This window comes from Lucilia sericata, unplaced genomic scaffold (assembly GCF_015586225.1).
Source record: "Lucilia sericata isolate MDLA Ls3-8-SP2 unplaced genomic scaffold, ASM1558622v1 Contig001385F_arrow, whole genome shotgun sequence".
NCBI classification, from domain to species: Eukaryota; Metazoa; Arthropoda; class Insecta; order Diptera; family Calliphoridae; genus Lucilia; species Lucilia sericata.
In genome coordinates this window covers 19,939-42,982 of record NW_023995325.1, presented here as the reverse complement: position 1 = coordinate 42,982, position 23,044 = coordinate 19,939, and the positions used below count along the sequence as shown (strand labels likewise).

Below are 23,044 nucleotides of genomic sequence, written 5' to 3'. Positions count from 1 at the left end.
TCTAGTCTATAGTCTAGTCTATAGTCTAGTCTATAGTCTAGTCTATAATATAGTCTATAATATAGTCTATAGTCTAGTCTATAGTCTAGTCTATAGTCTAGTCTATAGTCTGGTCTATAATCTAGTCTCTAGTCTAGTCTATAGTCTAGTCTATAGTCTAGTCTATAGTCTAGTCTATAGTCTAGTCTATAGTCTACTCTATAGTCTAGTCTATGGTCTAGTCTATAGTCTAGTCTATAGTCTACTCTATAGTCTAGTCTATAGTCTAGTCTATAGTCTAGTCTATAGTCTAGTCTATAGTCTAGTCTATAGTCTAGTCTATAGTCTATTCTATAGTCTAGTCTATAGTCTAGTCTATAGTCTAGTCTATAGTCTAGTCTATAGTCTAGTCTATAGTCTAGTCTATAGTCTAGTCTATAGTCTAGTCTATAGTCTAGTCTATAGTCTAGTCTATAGTCTAGTCTATAGTCTAGTCTATAGTCTAGTCTATAGTCTAGTCTATAGTCTAGTCTATAGTCTAGTCTATAGTCTAGTCTAGTCTAGTCTATAGTCTAGTCTATAATCTAGTCTATAGTCTAGTCTATAGTCTAGTCTATAGTCTAGTCTATAGTCTAGTCTATAGTCTAGTCTATAGTCTAGTCTATAGTCTAGTCTATAGTCTAGTCTATAGTCTAGTCTATAGTCTAGTCTATAGTCTAGTCTATAGTCTAGTCTATAGTCTAGTCTATAGTCTAGTCTATAGTCTAGTCTATAGTCTAGTCTATAGTCTAGTCTATAGTCTAGTCTATAGTCTAGTCTATAGTCTAGTCTATAGTCTAGTCTATAGTCTAGTCTATAGTCTAGTCTATAGTCTAGTCTATAGTCTAGTCTATAGTCTAGCCCATAGTCTAGTCTATAGTGTAGTCTATAGTCTAGTCTATAGTGTAGTCTATAGTGTAGTCTATAGTGTAGTCTATAGTGTAGTCTATAGTCTAGTCTATAGTCTATTCCATAGTCTAGTCCATATTCTAGTCTATAGTCTAGTCTATAGTCTAGTCTATAGTCTAGTCTATAGTCTAGTCTATAGTCTAGTCTATAGTCTAGTCTATAATCTAGTCTATAGTCTAGTCTATAGTCTAGTCTATAGTCTAGTCTATAGTCTAGTCTATAGTCTAGTCTATAGTCTAGTCAATAGTGTAGTCCATAGTCTAGTCTATAGTCTAGTCTATAGTCTAGTCTATAGTCTAGTCCATAGTCTACTCTATAGTGTAGTCTATAGTCTAGTCTATAGTATAGTCTATAGTGTAGTCTATCGTCTAGTCTATAATCTAGTCTATAGTGTAGTCTATAGTCTAGTCTATAGTCTAGTCTATAGTCTAGTCTATAGTCTAGTCTATAGTCTAGTCTATAGTCTAGTCTATAGTCTAGTCTATAGTCTAGTCATAGTCTAGTCTATAGTCTAGTCTATAGTCTAGTCTATAGTCTAGTCTATAGTCTAGTCTATAGTCTAGTCTATAGTCTAGTCTATAGTCTAGTCTATAGTCTAGTCTATAGTCTAGTCTATAGTCTAGTCTATAGTCTAGTCTAGTCTAGTCTAGTCTAGTCTAGTCTAGTCTATAGTCTAGTCTATAGTCTAGTCTATAGTCTAGTCTATAGTCTAGTCTATAGTCTAGTCTATAGTCTAGTCTATAGTCTAGTCTATAGTCTAGTCTATAGTCTAGTCTATAGTCTAGTCTATAGTCTAGTCTATAGTCTAGTCTATAGTCTAGTCTATAGTCTAGTCTATAGTCTAGTCTATAGTCTAGTCTATAGTCTAGTCTATAGTCTAGTCTATAGTCTAGTCTATAGTCTAGTCTATAGTCTAGTCTATAGTCTAGTCTATAGTCTAGTCTATAGTCTAGTCTATAGTCTAGTCTATAGTCTAGTCTATAGTCTAGTCTATAGTCTAGTCTATAGTCTAGTCTATAGTCTAGTCTATAGTCTAGTCTATAGTCTAGTCTATAGTCTAGTCTATAGTCTAGTCTATAGTCTAGTCTATAGTCTAGTCTATAGTCTAGTCTATAGTCTAGTCTATAGTCTAGTCTATAGTCTAGTCTATAGTCTAGTCTATAGTCTAGTCTATAGTATAGTCTATAGTATAGTCTAGTCTAGTCTATAGTCTAGTCTATAGTCTAGTCTATAGTCTAGTCTATATTCTAGTCTATAGTCTTGTCTATAGTCTAGTCCATAGTCTAGTCTATAGTCTAGTCTATAGTCTAGTCTATAGACTAGTCTATAGTCTAGTCTACAGTCTAGTCTATAGTCTAGTCTATAGTCTAGTCTATAGTCTAGTCTATAGTCTAGTCTATAGTATAGTCTATAGTCTAGTATATAGTCTGGTCTATAGTATAGTCTATAGTCTAGTATATAGTCTAGTCTATAGTCTAGTCTATCGACTACTCTATAGTCTAGTCTGCAGTCCAGTTTATATTCTAGTCTATAGTCTAGTTTTATAATTCTAGTCTAATCAGCAAAGTGGCACCATTGGTCTAGTCTATAGTCTGGTCTATAGTCTATTCTATAGTCTAGTCTATAGTCTGGTCTATAGTCTATTCTATAGTCTGGTCTATAGTCTATTCTATAGTATAGTCTATAATCTAGTCTATATTATAGTCTATATTATAGTCTATATTATAGTCTATATTATAGTTTAGCTTTATAGTTTAGCTTTATAATTCTAGTCTATAGTGTTCAAAATCAGCAAAGTGGCACCATTGTTCATCAGACTACAAAGTCCATTAAAGTAATATTTAACGCCGTCAAAAACTGGAATTCTTGATTTGGTGAATAAGCAGAATTTCAGCAGAACTGCCGTTAGTTTAAAAGCTTAGAATCTATGGGTCAAAATTGTTCATCCTAAAAGTATGCTGCTAGTTTTTAAGTTATTTTTCAAACGTTATTAAAAATGCATTTTTTATTGTTTTATTAAGAAAAATGTAATGTAAATGTTAAAATGTTTGATTCTTAACATTTTTGCAGTTGCTTGTGTTAAAAAAAAATTATTTAAAAATTGTCCAAAAAACGTTATCTTAATTAAACAAATGATTAAAACAAAATTGAAAAAAAAACTGCATTTATTTTGAAAACATATTTTCTCAAATTTTAAACTTTACTTTTCTTTAGAGTTTGTTATTATGATAACAAAGAATGAAAATTTACCAACACATTTTCATACATTTATTTAAGTATTATTTTTATTTACTATACACAAGTTCAAAATAAACAAAATTCTAAAAAGATAAATTATATTAAATTAATTTTATTGCTTGTATTGCTTGTTTATTAAAACCGTATAAATTTTTAAACATTTTTCTTTCACAAAAAGTAAAGAGAAAATGTTTTTGTTATTGTGTACTTGGTATTCTGAAAGCAAATTATTAGAAAAAATTATAATTTTCAGTTAATAACAATTTCAGTTGTGCTTGAGATTTGTTAAGGGTTAAAACGTTTATTTAAAAAAGAGCAGCGTTTTTTTTTAAAGGAATTAAATTTATAAAAAATATAATAAATTTAAATAGTTATTTAATTTTTATAACATTTTACAATGTATTGTAATGTTATCAGGTTTGTTTTTCATAATCTATTATTTAATTAAACTTAATGATTATTGTGAGTGCAAAAAAGTGAGGGCGTTTTAACGCACTATACTGGAAATATGTAGATTTAAAACAGATCGAAATACAACAACTAATTACGATAAAATGAAACAAAATATAAATTAGAAAAGTGGAGTAGAGAAGTACAAAGTGCAATAAAAAAGTGCTAAAAATAAATATCCAATACAATAGCTTTATTGGACTGGACTATAAACTAGGCTATAGACAAGCCTATAGACTTGACTATAGACTGGACTAAAAACTAGTGTATAGACTAGACTATGGACTACACTACAGACTAGACTATAGACTAGACTATAGACTAGACTATAGACTAGACTATAGACTAGACTATAGACTAGACTATAGACTAGACTATAGACTAGACTATAGACTAGACTATAGACTAGACTATAGACTAGACTATAGACTAGACTATAGACTAGACTATAGACTAGACTATAGACTAGACTTAACTAGACTAGACTATAGACTAGACTATAGACTAGACTATAGACTAGACTATAGACTAGACTATAGACTAGACTATAGACTAGACTATAGACTAGACTATAGACTAGACTATAGACTAGACTATAGACTAGACTATAGACTAGACTATAGACTAGACTATAGACTAGACTATAGACTAGACTATAGATAGCTATAGACTAGACTATAGACTAGACTATAGACTAGACTATAGCTGACTATAGACTAGACTATAGACTAGACTATAGACTAGACTATAGACTAGACTATAGACGAGACTATAGACTAGACTATAGACTAGACTATAGACTAAACTATAGACGAGACTATAGACTAGACTATAGACTAGACTAGACTAGACTATAGACTAGACTATAGACTAGACTATAGACTAGACTATAGACTAGACTATAGACTAGACTATAGACTAGACTATAGACTAGACTTAGACTAGACGATAGACTAGACTATAGACTAGACTATAGACTAGACTATAGACTAGACTATAGACTAGACTATAGACTAGACTATAGACTAGACTATAGACTAGACTATAGTCTAGACTATAGACTAGACTATAGACTAGACTATAGACTAGACTATAGACTAGACTAGACTATAGACTAGACTATGACTAGACTATAAACTAGACTATAGACTAGACTATAGACTAGACTATAGACTAGACTATAGACTAGACTATAGACTAGACTATAGACTAGACTATAGACTAGACTATAGACTAGACTATAGACTAGACTATAGACTAGACTATAGACTAGACTATAGACTAGACTATAGACTACACTATAGACTAGACTATGACTAGACTATAGACTAGACTATAGACTAGACTATAGACTAGACTATAGACTAGACTATAGACTAGACTATAGACTAGACTATAGACTAGACTATAGACTAGACTATAGACTAGACTATAGACTAGACTATAGACTAGGCTATAGACTAGACTAGACTATACTATAGACTAGACTATAGACTAGACTATAGACTAGACTATAGACTAGACTAGACTATACTAGACTAGACTATAGACTAGACTATAGACTAGACTACAGACTAGACTATAGACTAGACTATAGACTAGACTACAGACTAGACTATAGACTAGACTATAGACTAGACTATAGACTAGACTATAGACTAGACTATAGACTAGACTACAGACTAGACTATAGACTAGACTATAGACTAGATAGACTAGACTATAGACTAGACACTGTAGACTAGACTATAGACTAGACTATAGACTAGACTATAGACTAGATAGACTATAGACTAGACTATAGACTAGACTATAGACTAGACTATAGACTAGACTATAGACTAGACTATAGACTAGACTATAGACTAGACTATAGACTAGACTATAGACTAGACTATAGACTAGACTATAGACTAGACTATAGACTAGACTATAGACTAGACTATAGACTAGACTATAGACTAGACTATAGACTAGACTATAGACTAGACTATAGACTAGACTATAGACTAGACTATAGACTAGACTATAGACTAGACTATAGAGTAGACTATAGACTAGACTATAGACTAGACTATAGACTAGACTATAGACTAGACTATAGACTAGACTATAGACTAGACTATAGACTAGACTATAGACTAGACTATAGACTAGACTATAGACTAGACTAGACTAGACTATAGACTAGACTATAGACTAGACTATAGACTAGACTATAGACTAGACTATAGACTAGACTATAGACTAGACTATAGACTAGACTATAGACTAGACTATAGACTAGACTATAGACTAGACTATAGACTAGACTATAGACTAGACTATAGACTAGACTATAGACTAGACTATAGACTAGACTATAGACTAGACTATAGACTAGACTATAGACTAGACTATAGACTAGACTATAGACTAGACTATAGACTAGACTATAGACTAGACTATAGACTAGACTAGACTAGACTAGACTATAGACTAGACTATAGACTAGACTATAGACTAGACTATAGACTAGACTATAGACTAGACTATAGACTAGACTATAGACTAGACTATAGACTAGACTATAGACTAGACTATAGACTGACTATACACTAGACTAGACTATAGACTAGACTATAGACTAGACTATAGACTAGACTATAGACTAGACTATAGACTAGACTATAGACTAGACTATAGACTAGACTATAGACTAGACTATAGACTAGACTATAGACTAGACTATAGACTAGACTATAGACTAGACTATAGACTAGACTATAGACTAGACTATAGACTAGACTATAGACTAGACTATAGACTAGACTATAGACTAGACTATAGACTAGACTATAGACTAGACTACAGACTAGACTATAGACTAGACTATAGACTAGACTATAGACTAGACTACAGACTAGACTATAGACTAGACTATAGACTAGACTATAGACTAGACTATAGACTAGACTATAGACTAGACTATACTAGACTAGACTAGACTATAGACTAGACTAGACTATAGACTAGACTAGACTATAGACTAGACTATAGACTAGTCTATAGACTAGACTATAGACTAGACTATAGACTAGACTATAGACTAGACTATAGACTAGACTATAGACTAGACTATAGACTAGACTATAGACTAGACTATAGACTAGACTATAGACTAGACTATAGACTAGACTATAGACTAGACTATAGACTAGACTATAGACTAGACTATAGACTAGACTATAGACTAGACTATAGACTAGACTATAGACTAGACTATAGACTAGACTATAGACTACACTATAGACTAGACTATGGACTAGACTATAGACTAGACTATAGACTAGACTATACTAGACTATAGACTAGACTATAGACTAGACTATAGACTAGACTATAGACTAGACTATAGACTAGACTATAGACTAGACTATAGACTAGACTATAGACTAGGCTATAGACTAGACTATAGACTAGACTATAGACTAGACTATAGACTAGACTATAGACTAGACTATAGACTAGCCTATAGACTAGACTATAGACTAGACTATAGACTAGACTAGACTATATACTAGACTATAGACTAGACTAGACTATAGACTAGACTATAGACTAGACTACAGACTAGACTATAGACTAGACTATAGACTAGACTATAGACTAGACTATAGACTAGACTATAGACTAGACTAGACTAGACTACAGACTAGACTATAGACTAGACTATAGACTAGATATAGACTAGACTATAGACTAGACTGTAGACTAGACTATAGACTAGACTATAGACTAGACTATAGACTAGACTATAGACTAGACTATAGACTAGACTATAGACTAGACTATAGACTAGACTATAGACTAGACTATAGACTAGACTATAGACTAGACTATAGACTAGACTATAGACTAGACTATAGACTAGACTATAGACTAGACTATAGACTAGACTATAGACTAGACTATAGACTAGACTATAGACTAGACTATAGACTAGACTATAGACTAGACTATAGACTAGACTATAGACTAGACTATAGACTAGACTATAGACTAGACTATAGACTAGACTATAGACTAGACTATAGACTAGACTATAGACTAGACTATAGACTAGACTATAGACTAGACTATAGACTAGACTATAGACTAGACTATAGACTAGACTAGACTAGACTATAGACTAGACTATAGACTAGACTATAGACTAGACTATAGACTAGACTATAGACTAGACTATAGACTAGACTATAGACTAGACTATAGACTAGACTATAGACTAGACTATAGACTAGACTATAGACTAGACTATAGACTAGACTATAGACTAGACTATAGACTAGACTATAGACTAGACTATAGACTAGACTATAGACTAGACTATAGGACTAGACTATAGACTAGACTATAGACTAGACTATAGACTAGACTATAGACTAGACTATAGACTAGACTATAGACTAGACTATAGACTAGACTATAGACTAGACCTATAGACTAGACTACTAGACCTAGACTACTAGACTAGACTATAGACTAGACTATAGACTAGACTATAGACTAGACTATAGACTAGACTATAGACTAGACTATAGACTACACTATAGACTAGACTATGGACTAGACTATAGACTAGACTATAGACTAGACTATAGACTAGACTATAGACTAGACTATAGACTAGACTATAGACTAGACTATAGACTAGACTATAGACTAGACTATAGACTAGACATAAGACTAGGCTATGACTAGACTATAGACTAGACTATAGACTAGACTATAGACTAGACTATAGACTAGACTATAGACTAGACTATAGACTAGACTATAGACTATAGACTAGACTATAGACTAGACTATAGACCTAGGACTATAGACTAGACTATAGACTAGACTATCGACTAGACTATAGACTAGACTATAGACTAAACTATAGACTAGACTATAGACTAGACTATAGACTAGACTATAGACTAGACTATAGACCAGACTATAGACCAGACTATAGACCAGACTATTACTCCAGACTAGAGTATAGACTAGATTATAGACTAGACTATAGCATAGACTATAGACTAGATTATAGACTAGATTATAGACTAGACTCTAGACTAGACTATAGACTAGACTATAGACTAGACTATAGACTAGACTATAGACTAGACTATAGACTAGACTATAGACTAGACTATAGACTAGACTATAGACTAGACTATAGACTAGACTATAGACTAGACTACAGACTAGACTATAGACTAGACTATAGACTAGACTATAGACTAGACTATAGACTAGACTATAGACTAGACTATAGACTAGACTATAGACTAGACTATAGACTAGACTATAGACTAGACTATAGACTAGACTATAGACTAGACTATAGACTAGACTAAAACACTAGACTATAGACTAGACTATGGACTAGACTATAGACTACATTAAAAACTAGGCTATAGACTAGACTATAGACTAGACTAAAAACTAGACTATAGACTAGACTATAGACTAGACTATAGACCAGACTATAGACCAGACTATAGACTAGACTATCGACTAGAGTATAGACTAGACTATAGACTAGACTAGCATAGACTATAGACTAGATTATAGACTAGATTATAGACTAGACTATAGACTAGACTATAGACTAGACTATAGACTAGACTATAGACTAGACTATAGACTAGACTATAGACTAGACTAGACTATAGACTAGACTATAGACTAGACTATAGACTAGACCATAGACTAGACTATAGACTAGACTATAGACTAGACTATAGACTAGACTATAGACTAGACTATAGACTAGACTATAGACTAGACTATAGACTAGACTATAGACTAGACTATAGACTAGACTATAGACTAGACTATAGACTAGACTATAGACTAGACTATAGACTAGACTATAGACTAGACTATAGACTAGACTATAGACTAGACTATAGACTAGACTATAGACTACTATAGACTAGACTATAGACTAGACTATAGACTAGACTATAGACTAGACTATAGACTAGACTATAGACTAGACTATAGACTAGACTATAGACTAGACTATAGACTAGACTATAGACTAGACTATAGACTAGACTATAGACTAGACTATAGACTAGACTATAGACTAGACTATAGACTAGACTATAGACTAGACTATAGACTAGACTATAGACTAGACTATAGACTAGACTATAGACTAGACTATAGACTAGACTATAGACTAGACTATAGACTAGACTATAGACTAGACTATAGACTAGACTATAGACTAGACTATAGACTAGACTATAGACTAGACTATAGACTAGACTATAGACTAGACTATAGACTAGACTATAGACTAGACTATAGACTAGACTATAGACTAGACTATAGACTAGACTATAGACTAGACTATAGACTAAACTATAGACTAGACTATAGACTAGACTATAGACTAGACTATAGACTAGACTATAGACTAGACTATAGACTAGACTATAGACTAGACTAGAGACTAGACTATAGACTAGAAAATAGATTAGGCTAGTTTTTGGACTATATTATAGACTAGTCTTTGGACTGGACTATAAATTAGATTATAGACTAGACTATAAGTTAGACTTTAATCTGGTTCATAAAGATTTTTTAAAGTTTTTTGAAAGATAACTACTACTTACTGGAAAATGAGTCATATTTCTAAAACTCGCCGAAAAACGTGTGATATTTTAATAATTGAACATTTCCATTGTTTTTCTAAAAATAGTTTTGTAATTTTTCTATTTTATTTATAATGGGTGTTAAAATGTCCCCACCCATTTAATTATATACATTTATTAACTAATTTTCTAATAACAATTACCCTTAATTATCAATTGATCTTTAGCATTCTCTGCTGCTACTTTCTATTTTTCCTCGAAATAATTGTTCACCTTTTCAGTTTAGCACTTTTTTGTATAACGATATCAAATTTATTAATGAATGATTATTTTGTTTTTGCTCTGTTTTGAAAGATTTGTTCTAATTTAGTTCAAATATTCATTGTTTAGAGGAAAAATAAACTAGAATGCACTGAAGCTTAACTGATGTTCAAAAATGATGTCTGCTTTAAAACAATACATATTGTAAATGATGTCAGGAAAAAGTCATTCTCTTTCCTTTTGTTTAAACTCTTTTATTGTTGAGTTTAATTCAAGCTTAAAGTGAGGAAATTATGGAGGTATTTGAATTAAAATGGAAATTTTTGTTGAGATAATTTTGCTAAATTGAGAAATGAGTCATTAAGGGGTTTTTAGAAAAAGAAATTGAAAATATGTGTATAGACTAGAGTATATTCTAGTATGTAGACTATAGTCCACACTATAGACTAGACTATAGTTCAGACTATTGACTAGACTATAGTCCAGGCTATTGACTAGCTTATAGAACAGAATCTAGATTAGACTATAGTCCACAATATAGACTGTGCTATAGTCCAGACTATAGACTAGACTATAGTTCCGACTATAGCATAGACTATATTCCAGACTATAGACTAGGCTATAGTCCAGACTATAGACTAGGCTATAGTCCAGACTATAGACTAAACTATAGTCCAGACTATAGACTAGACTATACTCCAGACTATAGACTAAACTATAGTCCAGACTATAGACTAGACTGTAGTCCAGACTATAGACTAAACTATAGTCCAGACTATAGACTAGACCATAGTCCAGACAATAGAGTAGACTATAGACTAGACCATATTCCAGACTATAGACTAGACCATATTCCAGACTATAGACTAGACTATAGTCCAGACTATAGACTAGACTATAGTCCAGACTATAGACTAGACTATAGTCCAGACTATAGACTAGACTATAGTCTAGACTATAGACTAGACTATAGTCTAGACTATAGACTAGACTATAGTCTAGACTATAGTCCAGACTACAGACAAGACAAGAAGTTATAAGTCACACTATAGACTAGTCTACATATTGTCCAGACTATAGACAAGATTATAGACCATACTATAGTTCAGACTATAGACTTGACTATAATGACCAAACTGTAGACTAGACTATAGTCCAGACTATAGACTATATTATAGTCCAGACTACAGAGTAGACTATAGTCCATATTATAGAGTAGACTATAGTTCAGACTATAGACTATAGTCCAGACTATAAACTAGACTATAGTCCAGACTATAGACTAGACCATAGTACAGACTATAGACTAAACTATAGTCCAGACTATAGACTAGAATATAGTCCAAATTATAGACTAGACTATAGTCCAGACTATAGACTAGACTATATTCCACACTATAAACTGGACTATAGTCCAGACTATAGTCTAAACTACAGTCCAGACTATAGGCTAGACTGTAGTCTAAACTATGGACTAGACTATATTCCAGACTATAGACTAGACTATATAGTGTAGGCGCTTTTGACGATATAGACAACTATAGTCCAAACTGTAGACAACTATAGCCATACTATAGTCCAAACTAAAGGCAATGCTAGACTATTTACCATAATGTAGTCCAAACTATATACTGGATGAGTTATAGTCTAAACGTTCGACTAGCAATAGTGCAGACTTTACTCCAGATTATAGAATAGGGTCTGTTCCATTTTATAGGTCAGAGTAAAGATTAATGATTATATTACTGTACAGTTACAGATATTTGTAAAGCTTTCAATTTCCAAGTTGGTTTTTATTTAAAACTTTAGACAAACTTTAAGTTTTATAAAATAAAAAAGCTTTAAAGTATTTGGTATATTTTCAGCTTAAGCTTTTTTCTAGTACTTATATGCTTTGCCAATTTCCTGAAAGTTGCCTCCGCATCAAAATCATCTAATGTTATAGATGCCAAAAGTTCCTTACAATTGACTAAATCTTTGTCACGCTTGGATAATATAAAAATAACCAATAAAAAAGCCAAAAGCTCTAAGAAACCAGAAGAAACTAATGATTATGAAGATGACTATGATGACAATGATGGGGACGAAGAGGGTGGTTATGAAAATGAGAATGTTGGTGGCGGTAGTGGTGGAAAACATGGTTCACGCCAAAGAAATATTAACATTATCAAGAGAGTAGGCACCACTTATGCCTGGGGTCGCTGGGAGAAATGGAGTAGATGTTCGAATTCGTGTGTGCAAATACGAAAAAGACAGTGTATTAAAAGGTGCTCAATATGATTGAATTCTTTGTAACCCACACTAATTGTTTTTGACTTCTCATTAGAATACAAAATACCACCGACTCTGATGCTTTGGAAATCACTTTCTATCCCGATTTAGCCGACAAGACCACCGGCTGTTTTGGCATTATGAAAAAATACCGCCTGTGTAAAGATGAGAAATGTAAATTTACCAATCGTCAAATGCGCGATGAACAATGTTCGGCCTATAATCGCCAGCAGTATAAAGGAAAATTCTATACATGGCAGGGCTATGAAAAGGAACATAATGAATGTGAATTGTATTGTAAACCCATTGATTCCGATATATTCATTAGTATGAATCAATCAGTAACTGATGGGACGCCATGCGAGAAACCAGCCGTTTATTATACACATTATTATAGGCGGAAGGCGGTCTGTGTGGAGGGCATATGCAAGGTAATCCTTTTGAATTTTAATCCAACTGATTGATGGATGTTAAAGCTAATGCTGAAGATCACATGATCATGATCATATGGTTATTGTTGTTGTTATTATTTGTCTGTGAACAAGTGCTTGGACTATTGATTAAATTCTTTAAATATCATTACCATTTTGTATGATTCTTGTTAAATTTAATCTTTTTTTAAACGTCTTGTTCAATTTTTCATGTTCTTCGAAGCTTCTCTGTTTAGTGAGTCTTTCAACACGTTTCAGCTATAATTTCTTGTCTTGTGATCATGTTGATCATAAACCCTGGAACGGCACAAAGAGTAAACTTTTCAAAAAAAGCTCACAGATTATTAAAAATTTGATTTCTCCCGCTCTCTGTTGTTTAGGTATGATGATCTCTGCTACAAATATCATTTAGCTAAAGAGTTTAAATTAGTTGTTCTTTTCTTCTCTTCTTAATACCTAATGGTCAGTTTAGCCTAAGAAGGTGGCAATTGTTGTTGTTTGGCGGTAAACACATGATGATCATGTTTAGGATCTTTTAAAAATTATGATACACATTTATGCCGCTAAATAAGTGTTGACCTGTTGAACTTTTTTGTATGATTAAATATTGAATTTTTGAAATTGATCTCTATTATTATGAAATCCAAAGGAAAAAGTGGAAATAAGGCAGGCAGTTAAAAACGTTTTTATAACTTTATAATAAAAGAATTATTTAGAAACTTAATCTTGGGTTTCTTTACCCTAGTCTACAATCTAGTCCACAGTCTAGTTTATAGTCTATATACAGGTCTATATTCTAGTCTATAGTCTAGTCTATAGTCTAGTCTATAGTCTAGTCTATAGTCTAGTCTATAGTCTAGTCTATAGTCTAGTCTATAGTCTAGTCTATAGTCTAGTCTATAGTCTAGTCTATAGTCTAGTCTAGTCTATAGTCTAGTCTATAGTCTAGTCTATAGTCTAGTCTATAGTCTAGTCTATAATCTAGTCTATAGTCTAGTCTATAGTCTAGTCTATAGTCTAGTCTATAGTCTAGTCTATAGTCTAGTCTATAGTCTAGTCCATAGTCTAGTCCATAGTCTAGTCTATAGTCTAGTCTATAGTCTAGTCTATAGTCTAGTCTATAGTCTAGTCTATAGTCTAGTCTATAGTCTAGTCTATAGTCTAGTCTATAGTCTAGTCTATAGTCTAGTCTATAGTCTAGTTATAGTCTAGTCTATAGTCTAGTCTATAGTCTAGTCTATAGTCTAGTCATAGTCTAGTTAAGTCTAGTCTATAGTCTAGTCTATAGTCTAGTCTATAGTCTAGTCTATAGTCTAGTCTATAGTCTAGTCTATAGTCTAGTCTATAGTCTAGTCTATAGTCTAGTCTATATAGTCTAGTCTATAGTCTAGTCTATAGTCTAGTCTATAGTCTAGTCTATAGTCTAGTCTATAGTCTAGTCTATAGTCTAGTCTATAGTCTAGTCTATAGTCTAGTCTATAGTCTAGTCTATAGTCTAGTCTATAGTCTAGTCTATAGGTCCCTAGTCTAGTCATAGTCTAGTCTATAGTCTAGTCTATAGTCTAGTCTTAGTCTAGTCTATAGTCTAGTCTATAGTCTAGTCATAGTCTAGTCCATAGTCTAGTCTATAGTCTAGTCTATAGTCTAGTCTATCGTCTAGTCTATAGTCTAGTCTTATAGTCTAGTCTATAGTCTAGTCTATAGTCTAGTCTATAGTCTAGTATATAGTCTAGTCTATAGTCTAGGTCTATAGTCTAGTCTTAGTCCTAGTCTAGTATCTAGTCTATTAGTCTAGTCTATAGTCTAGTCTATAGTCTAGTCTATAGTCTAGTCCTATAGTCTAGTCTATAGTCTAGTCTATAGTTCATAGTCTATAGTCTAGTCTATAGTCTAGTCTATAGTCTAGTCTATAGTCTAGTCTATAGTCTACGCTCTATCTAGTCTATAGTCTAGTCTATAGTCTAGTCTATAGTCTAGTCTATAGTCTAGTCTATAGTCTAGTCTATAGTCTAGTCTATAGTCTAGTCTATAGTCTAGTCTATAGTCTAGTCTATAGTCTAGTCTATAGTCTAGTCTATAGTCTAGTCTATAGTCTAGTCTATAGTCTAGTCTATAGTCTAGTCTATAGTCTAGTCTATAGTCTAGTCTATAGTCTAGTCTATAGTCTAGTCTATAGTCTAGTCTATAGTCTAGTCTATAGTCTAGTCTATAGTCTAGTCTATAGTCTAGTCTATAGTCTAGTCTATAGTCTAGTCTATAGTCTAGTCTATAGTCTAGTCTATAGTCTAGTCTATAGTCTAGTCTATAGTCTAGTCTATAGTCTAGTCTATAGTCTAGTCTATAGTCTAGTCTATAGTCTAGTCTATAGTCTAGTCTATAGTCTAGTCTATAGTCTAGTCTATAGTCTAGTCTATAGTCTAGTCTATAGTCTAGTCTAGTCTAGTCTAGTCTATAGTCTAGTCTATAGTCCTAGTCTAGTCTATAGTCTAGTCTATAGTCTAGTCTATAGTCTAGTCTATAGTCTAGTCTATAGTCTAGTCTATAGTCTAGTCTATAGTCTAGTCTATAGTCTAGTCTATAGTCTAGTCTATAGTCTAGTCTATAGTCTAGTCTATAGTCTAGTCTATAGTCTAGTCTATAGTCTAGTCTATAGTCTAGTCTATAGTCTAGTCTATAGTCTAGTCTATAGTCTAGTCTATAGTCTAGTCTATAGTCTAGTCTATAGTCTAGTCTATAGTCTAGTCTATAGTCTAGTCTATAGTCTAGTCTATAGTCTAGTCTATAGTCTAGTCTATAGTCTAGTCTATAGGTCTAGTCTATAGTCTAGTCTATAGTCTAGTCTATAGTCTAGTCTATAGTCTAGTCTATAGTCTAGTCTATAGTCTAGTCTATAGTCTAGTCTATAGTCTAGTCTGTAGTCTAGTCTATAGTCTAGTCTGTAGTCTAGTCTATAGTCTAGTCTGTAGTCTAGTCTATAGTCTAGTCTGTAGTCTAGTCTGTAGTCTAGTCTATAGTCTATAGTCTAGTCTATAGTCTAGTATATAGTCTAGTCTATAGTCTAGTCTGTAGTCTAGTCTATAGTCTAGTCTGTAGTCTAGTCTGTAGTCTAGTCTATAGTCTAGTCTATAGTCTAGTCTATAGTCTAGTCTATAGTCTAGTCTATAGTCTAGTCTATAGTCTAGTCTATAGTCTAGTCTATAGTCTAGTCTATAGTCTAGTCTATAGTCTAGTATATAGTCTAGTCTATAGTCTAGTCTATAGTCTAGTCTATAGTCTAGTCTATAGTCTAGTCTATAGTCTAGTCTATAGTCTAGTCTATAGTCTAGTCTATAGTCTAGTCTATAGTCTAGTCTATAGTCTAGTCTATAGTCTAGTCGATAGTCTAGTCTATAGTCTAGTCTATAGTCCAGTCTATAGTCTAGTCTATAGTCTAGTCTATAGTGTAGTCTATAGTCTAGTCTATAGTCTAGTCTATAGTCTAGTCTATAGTCTTGTCTATATGGTCTAGTCTGCAGTCTTGTCTATATAGTCTAGTCTGTAGTCTAGTCTATAGACTAGTCTATAGCCTAGTCTATAGCTAAGTATAATCTTGTTTATAGTCTGGTCTATAGACTAGTCTATAGTCTAGTACTATAATCTATGCTTTAATCTAGTACAGTCTATTTTATATTGTCTATTTTGTACTGTAGTCTATAATCTAGTCTATAGTCTTGTATCTAGTCTAGCCTAGTCCATAGTGTATTCTATAATCTAATCTTAGTCTGTAGTCAACCATATTGTATCTTCTAAAGTATAGTGTTTCATTAGTTCCTATTTTTTTTAGTAACGCAACAAGTTAAGTAAGAGTGGGTGTACTTCTTGAAAAAAAACTTCTCCAAATTGAAATATTTCATAGCATATTTTCTTTATTTTCTTAACTAATTCAATGTCAAAATTTTAAAGAACCCAATTTTTCTACAAAAAAATCTTAAAACAACAAATGCATTTTTAATACAATAAACAAATTTAAACCTATTAATGCCTATTAATGGGTTAATAACAACTCTGCTAAGTATGCGTTAAGTTGTAATAACAATTCAAATCTGTTAAGTGTTTGCGGAATTGACAACAATTTAAGCTGAACTTCTCACTAATAAACTGAGAAGAATATTAAAAACAAAATTGATATTCTTAAGTGGATCGATCTTGCGTTTTAGATTTGTGTGAAGAGTATTTACTCTACTAAGGGAGCAGAGCGATCGATACAACCAATAATTTAAAAGTTTAATTCTTCATTGAATGCTGCTTTGTCATGGAGTTAATAATTGTTACATTATTTTGGGGTTTTTATTTATTTTTCAATATAATTTTTGTTTCATTAAAGTAGAGTGAAGAAAACAATTTGGTTGAAAAAACAAACAATCAAAATTTAGAGTATAAACAAAAATTTATGATCGTAAAGTTTGATTGATACTGTGAGACTTAGGAGACGCCCTAAAGACTATAATCGCGATTATATAGAATGTACATATACTATAGTTTATTATATACCTATACTCTATAGTGTAGTCCATTGTCTAGACTAGATTATAGTCTATAGTATGGACTATAGTCCCAGTCCTACAATCTGGACTGTAATCTAGTCTATAATCTAGATTAAATGGTCTATAATCTGTGCCATAGTGAAGTCTATAATCTGAATAGTCGAATCAATAGTCAGTTCTATGGTCTAGCCTATAGTCTACTCTATAGTCTACTCTATAGTCTATTCTATAGTCTAATCTATAGCCGAGTCTAAGTCGAGTCTAAATTTGGGTGTAAGTCGAGTCTATATATAGTCTATCTATAGTCTAGGCTATAGTCTAGTCTATAGTCTAGTCTATAGTCTAGTCTATAGTCTAGCCCTAGGCTAGTCTAGTCTACTAGTCTAGTCCTATAGTCTAGTCTATAGTCTAGTCTATAGTCTAGTCTATAGTCTAGTCTATAGTCTAGTCTATAGTCTAGTCTATAGTCAGTTCTAATAGTCCTATAGTCCTAGTCTATAGTCTAGTCTATAGTCTAGTCTATAGTCTAGTCTATAGTCTAGTCTATAGTCTAGTCTATAGTCTAGTCTATAGTCTAGTCTATAGTCTAGTCTATAGTCTAGTCTATAGTCTAGTCTATAGTCTAGTCTATAGTCTAGTCTATAGTCTAGTCTATAGTCTAGTCTATAGTCTAGTCTATAGTCTAGTCTATAGTCTAGTCTATAGTCCTAGTCTATAGTCTAGTCTATAGTCTAGTCTATAGTCTAGTCTATAGTCTAGTCTATAGTCTAGTCTATAGTCTAGTCTATAGTCTAGTCTATAGTCTAGTCTATAGTCTAGTCTATAGTCTAGTCTATAGTCTAGTCTATAGTCTAGTCTATAGTCTAGTCTATAGTCTAGTCTATAGTCTAGTCTATAGTCTAGTCTATAGTCTAGTCCTATATTCTAGTCTATAGTCTAGTCTAGAGTCTAGTCTATAGTCCTAGTCTATAGTCTAGTCTATAGTCTAGTCTATAGTCTAGTTCATAGGTCTAGCTCTAGTCTATAGTCTAGTCTTTAGTCTAGTCTATAGTCTAGTCTATAGTCTAGTCTATAGTCTAGTCTATAGTCTAGTCTATAGTCTAGTCTATTGTCTAGTCTATAGTCTAGTCTATAGTCTAGTCTATAGTCTAGTCTATAGTCTAGTCTATAGTCTAGTCTATAGTCTATTCTATAGTCTAGTCTATAGTCTAGTCTATAGTCTAGTCTATAGTCTAGTCTATAGTCTAGTCTATAGTCTAGTCTATAGTCTAGTCTATAGTCTAGTCTATAGTCTAGTCTATAGTCTAGTCTATAGTCTAGTCTATAGTCTAGTCTATAGTCTAGTCTATAGTCTAGTCTATGGTCTAGTCTATAGTCTAGTCTATAGTCTAGTCTATAGTCTAGTCTATAGTCTAGTCTATAGTCTAGTCTATAGTCTAGTCTATAGTCTAGTCTATAGTCTAGTCTATAGTCTAGTCTATAGTCTAGTCTATAGTCTAGTCTATAGTCTAGTCTATAGTCTAGTCCTATAGTCGAGTCTATAGTCTAGTCTATAGTCTAGTCTATAGTCTAGTCTATGTCTAGTCTATAGTCCTAGTCTATTAGTCTAGTCTAGTTAGTCTAGGTCTATCTAGTCTAGTCTATTAGTCTAGTCCTATAGTCTAGTCTATAGTTCTAGTCTATAGTCTAGTCTATAGTCTAGTCTATAGTCTAGTCTATAGTCTAGTCTATAGTCTAGTCTATAGTCTAGTCTATAGTCTAGTCTATAGTCTAGTCTATAGTCTAGTCTATAGTCTAGTCTATAGTCTAGTATATAGTCTAGTCTATAGTCTAGACTAGTTGATAGCCTAGCCTATAGTCCAGTTTATAGCATGGTATATAGTCTAGTGTATAGCCTAGTCTATAGTCCACACTTTTGTCTAGTCTAGTTCATAGTCTAGTCTATAGTCTTTGTCTTTATTCTAAACTCTAGTCTGGTCTATAACCAACACTATAGTCTGGACTATAACCTATTCAAGTCTTGCACTATGGTCTACTCTATAGTATGACCTATAGTCTAGTCGTAATCGTTAACTGTGTCTGTAGGGTACAAATATATCCATCTTATTTGATTAGTGGGCATCTGGTATTTATACCCTACACCACTTTAGTGGGGAGGGTATATTGGATTTGTGCTGATGTTTGTAACGCACAATAATATTGGTCCTATACCCACCTTAAAGTATACCAATCGGCTTAGAATCATTTTCTGAGTCGATTTAGCTATGTCCGTCCGTCTGTCCGTCCGTCCGTCCGTCCGTCTGTCCGTCCATGTAAACCTTGTAATCAAACTGCAGGTCGCAATTTTGAAGATAAGTCAATGAAATTTGGCACATGATCTTCTATTGACCCAAGGACGAAGCCTATTGAAAATGGTTAATATCGGTCCATTATTTCACCTAGCCCCCATACAACTGAGCCCCCGAATAGGGCTTGTAAACCTTGTAATCAAACTACAGGTCGCAATTTTGAAGATAATTCAATTAAATTTGGCACATGATCTTTTATTGTCCCAGAGACGAAGCCTATTGAAAATGGTTAACATCGGTCCATTTTCTCATCTAGCCCCCATACAACTGAACCCCCGAATAGGGCTTGTAAACTTTTAATCAAACTACAGGTCGCAATTTTGAAGATAATTCAATGAAATTTGGCACATGATCTTCTATTGTCCCAGAGACGAAGCCTATTGAAAATGGTTAACATCGGTCCATTTTCTCATCTAGCCCCCATACAACTGAACCCCCGAATAGGGCTTGTAAACCTTTTAATCAAACTACAGGTCGCATTTTTGAAGATAAATCAATGAAATTTGGCAGATGATTTTCTATGGTACCGGAAACGAAGCTTATTGAAAATGGTTAACATCGGTCCATTATTTCACCTAGACCCCATACAACTGAAAACGACGAATAGGGATTTTAAGTTTATAATTACGTTTAATATACTCGTATCTCGACAAAAAGCTGCAAAACCAAGTTCTATACTAGCCTTGATGACTCGCATGAACTTTATAATTATAGGGTCTCATTTGACCATAGCCCCTATACAAATCCCCCTTCAAAATTTGACTTAAATGTCCACAATTATATTCAACAATAAGTGGCTTAAGTATAACTCAAGGCAAGGTGCAATTCAACTTAAATGCTTTATTATGAAAACTAAATCACATTTTATTTTTGTAACAGGTGTAGGGTATTATATGGTCGGCCTCGCCCGACTATAATTCCTTACTTGTTTTTCTTTGATTTTTTATTCTTTCTCTGATGGTTCGAAAAAGCATTTATCTCGATAAGTTTTTGTTTTGACTTGCCATCAAGCTATCGGAGAGTGTTTTGGTTGTAGTGGTTGATGTCCATTATTATTGGCTTTATTAACGGCAAAACGAAAACATAGAGTGAAGATCACATTGAATATCGGCCGTTGACTGGGCGTTAGAGATGTTAAAGACGCAAGACGTTTTTGAATGAATTGTATTGTATTTTAGGTTTTTTTGTTGTTGGTGAGGAGGAATAATTGTCTATAGTCTAGTCTATAGTCTAGTCTATAGTCTAGTCTATAGTCTAGTCTATATGTTATAGTCTATAGTCTAGTCTAGTCTAGTCTATAGTCTAGTCTATAGTCTAGTCTATAGTCTAGTCTATAGTCTAGTCTATAGTCTAGTCTATAGTCTAGTCTATAGTCTAGTCTATAGTCTAGTCTATAGTCTAGTCTATAGTCTAGTCTATAGTCTAGTCTATAGTCTAGTCTAGTCTAGTCTATAGTCTAGTCTATAGTCTAGTCTATAGTCTAGTCTATAGTCTAGTCTATAGTCTAGTCTATAGTCTATCTATAGTCTAGTCTATAGTCTAGTCTATAGTCTAGTCTATAGTCTAGTCTATAGTCTAGTCTATAGTCTAGTCTATAGTCTAGTCTATAGTCTAGTCTATAGTCTAGTCTAGTCTAGTCGATAGTCTAGTCTATAGTCTAGTCTATAGTCTAGTCTATAGTCTAGTCTATAGTCTAGTCTATAGTCTAGTCTATAGTCTAGTCTTTAGTCTAGTCTATAGTCTAGTCTATAGTCTAGTCATAGTCTAGTCTATAGTCTAGTCTATAGTCTAGTCTATAGTCTAGTCTATTGTCTAGTCTATAGTCTAGTCTATAGTCTAGTCTATAGTCTAGTCTATAGTCTAGTCTATAGTCTAGTCTATAGTCTATTCTATAGTCTAGTCTATAGTCTAGTCTATAGTCTAGTCTATAGTCTAGTCTATAGTCTAGTCTATAGTCTAGTCTATAGTCTAGTCTATAGTCTAGTCTATAGTCTAGTCTATAGTCTAGTCTATAGTCTAGTCTATAGTCTAGTCTATAGTCTAGTCTATAGTCTAGTCTATAGTCTAGTCTATAGTCTAGTCTATGGTCTAGTCTATAGTCTAGTCTATAGTCTAGTCTATAGTCTAGTCTATAGTCTAGTCTAGTCTAGTCTATAGTCTAGTCTATAGTCTAGTCTATAGTCTAGTCTAGTCTAGTCTATAGTCTAGTCTATAGTCTAGTCTATAGTCTAGTCTATAGTCTAGTCTATAGTCTAGTCTATAGTCTAGTCTATAGTCTAGTCTATAGTCTAGTCTAGTCTAGTCTATAGTCTAGTCTATAGTCTAGTCTATAGTCTAGTCTATAGTCTAGTCTATAGTCTAGTCTATAGTCTAGTCTATAGTCTAGTCTATAGTCTAGTCTATAGTCTAGTCTATAGTCTAGTCTATAGTCTAGTCTATAGTCTAGTCTATAGTCTAGTCTATAGTCTAGTCTATAGTCTAGTCTATAGTCTAGTCTATAGTCTAGTCTATAGTCTAGTCTATAGTCTAGTCTATAGTCTAGTCTATAGTCTAGTCTATAGTCTAGTCTATAGTCTAGTCTATAGTCTAGTCTATAGTCTAGTCTATAGTCTAGTCTATAGTCTAGTCTATAGTCTAGTCTATAGTCTAGTCTATAGTCTAGTCTATAGTCTAGTATTAGTCTAGTCTATAGTCTAGACTAGTTGATAGCCTAGCCTATAGTCCAGTTTATAGCATGGTATATAGTCTAGTGTATAGCCTAGTCTATAGTCCACACTTTTGTCTAGTCTAGTTCATAGTCTAGTCTATAGTCTTTTGTCTTTATTCTAAACTCTAGTCTGGTCTATAACCAACACTATAGTCTGGACTATAACCTATTCAAGTCTTGCACTATGGTCTACTCTATAGTATGACCTATAGTCTAGTCGTAATCGTTAACTGTGTCTGTAGGGTACAAA

The 23,044-nt window shown here is 33.0% G+C and overlaps 1 protein-coding gene across 1 annotated transcript in view; it reads left to right on the top strand.

Annotated features, from left to right (window-relative positions):
* The first annotated feature begins 3,562 nt into the window (after positions 1–3,562).
* Positions 3,563–23,044, top strand: part of LOC119611176 (A disintegrin and metalloproteinase with thrombospondin motifs 7-like) — a 36,932-nt gene continuing 17,450 nt past the window's right edge. Inside the window, 3 exon segments of the mRNA XM_037966672.1 lie at positions 3,563–3,582; positions 12,380–12,781; positions 12,841–13,216. Coding sequence (XP_037822600.1) covers positions 3,563–3,582; positions 12,380–12,781; positions 12,841–13,216 — 798 coding nt within the window.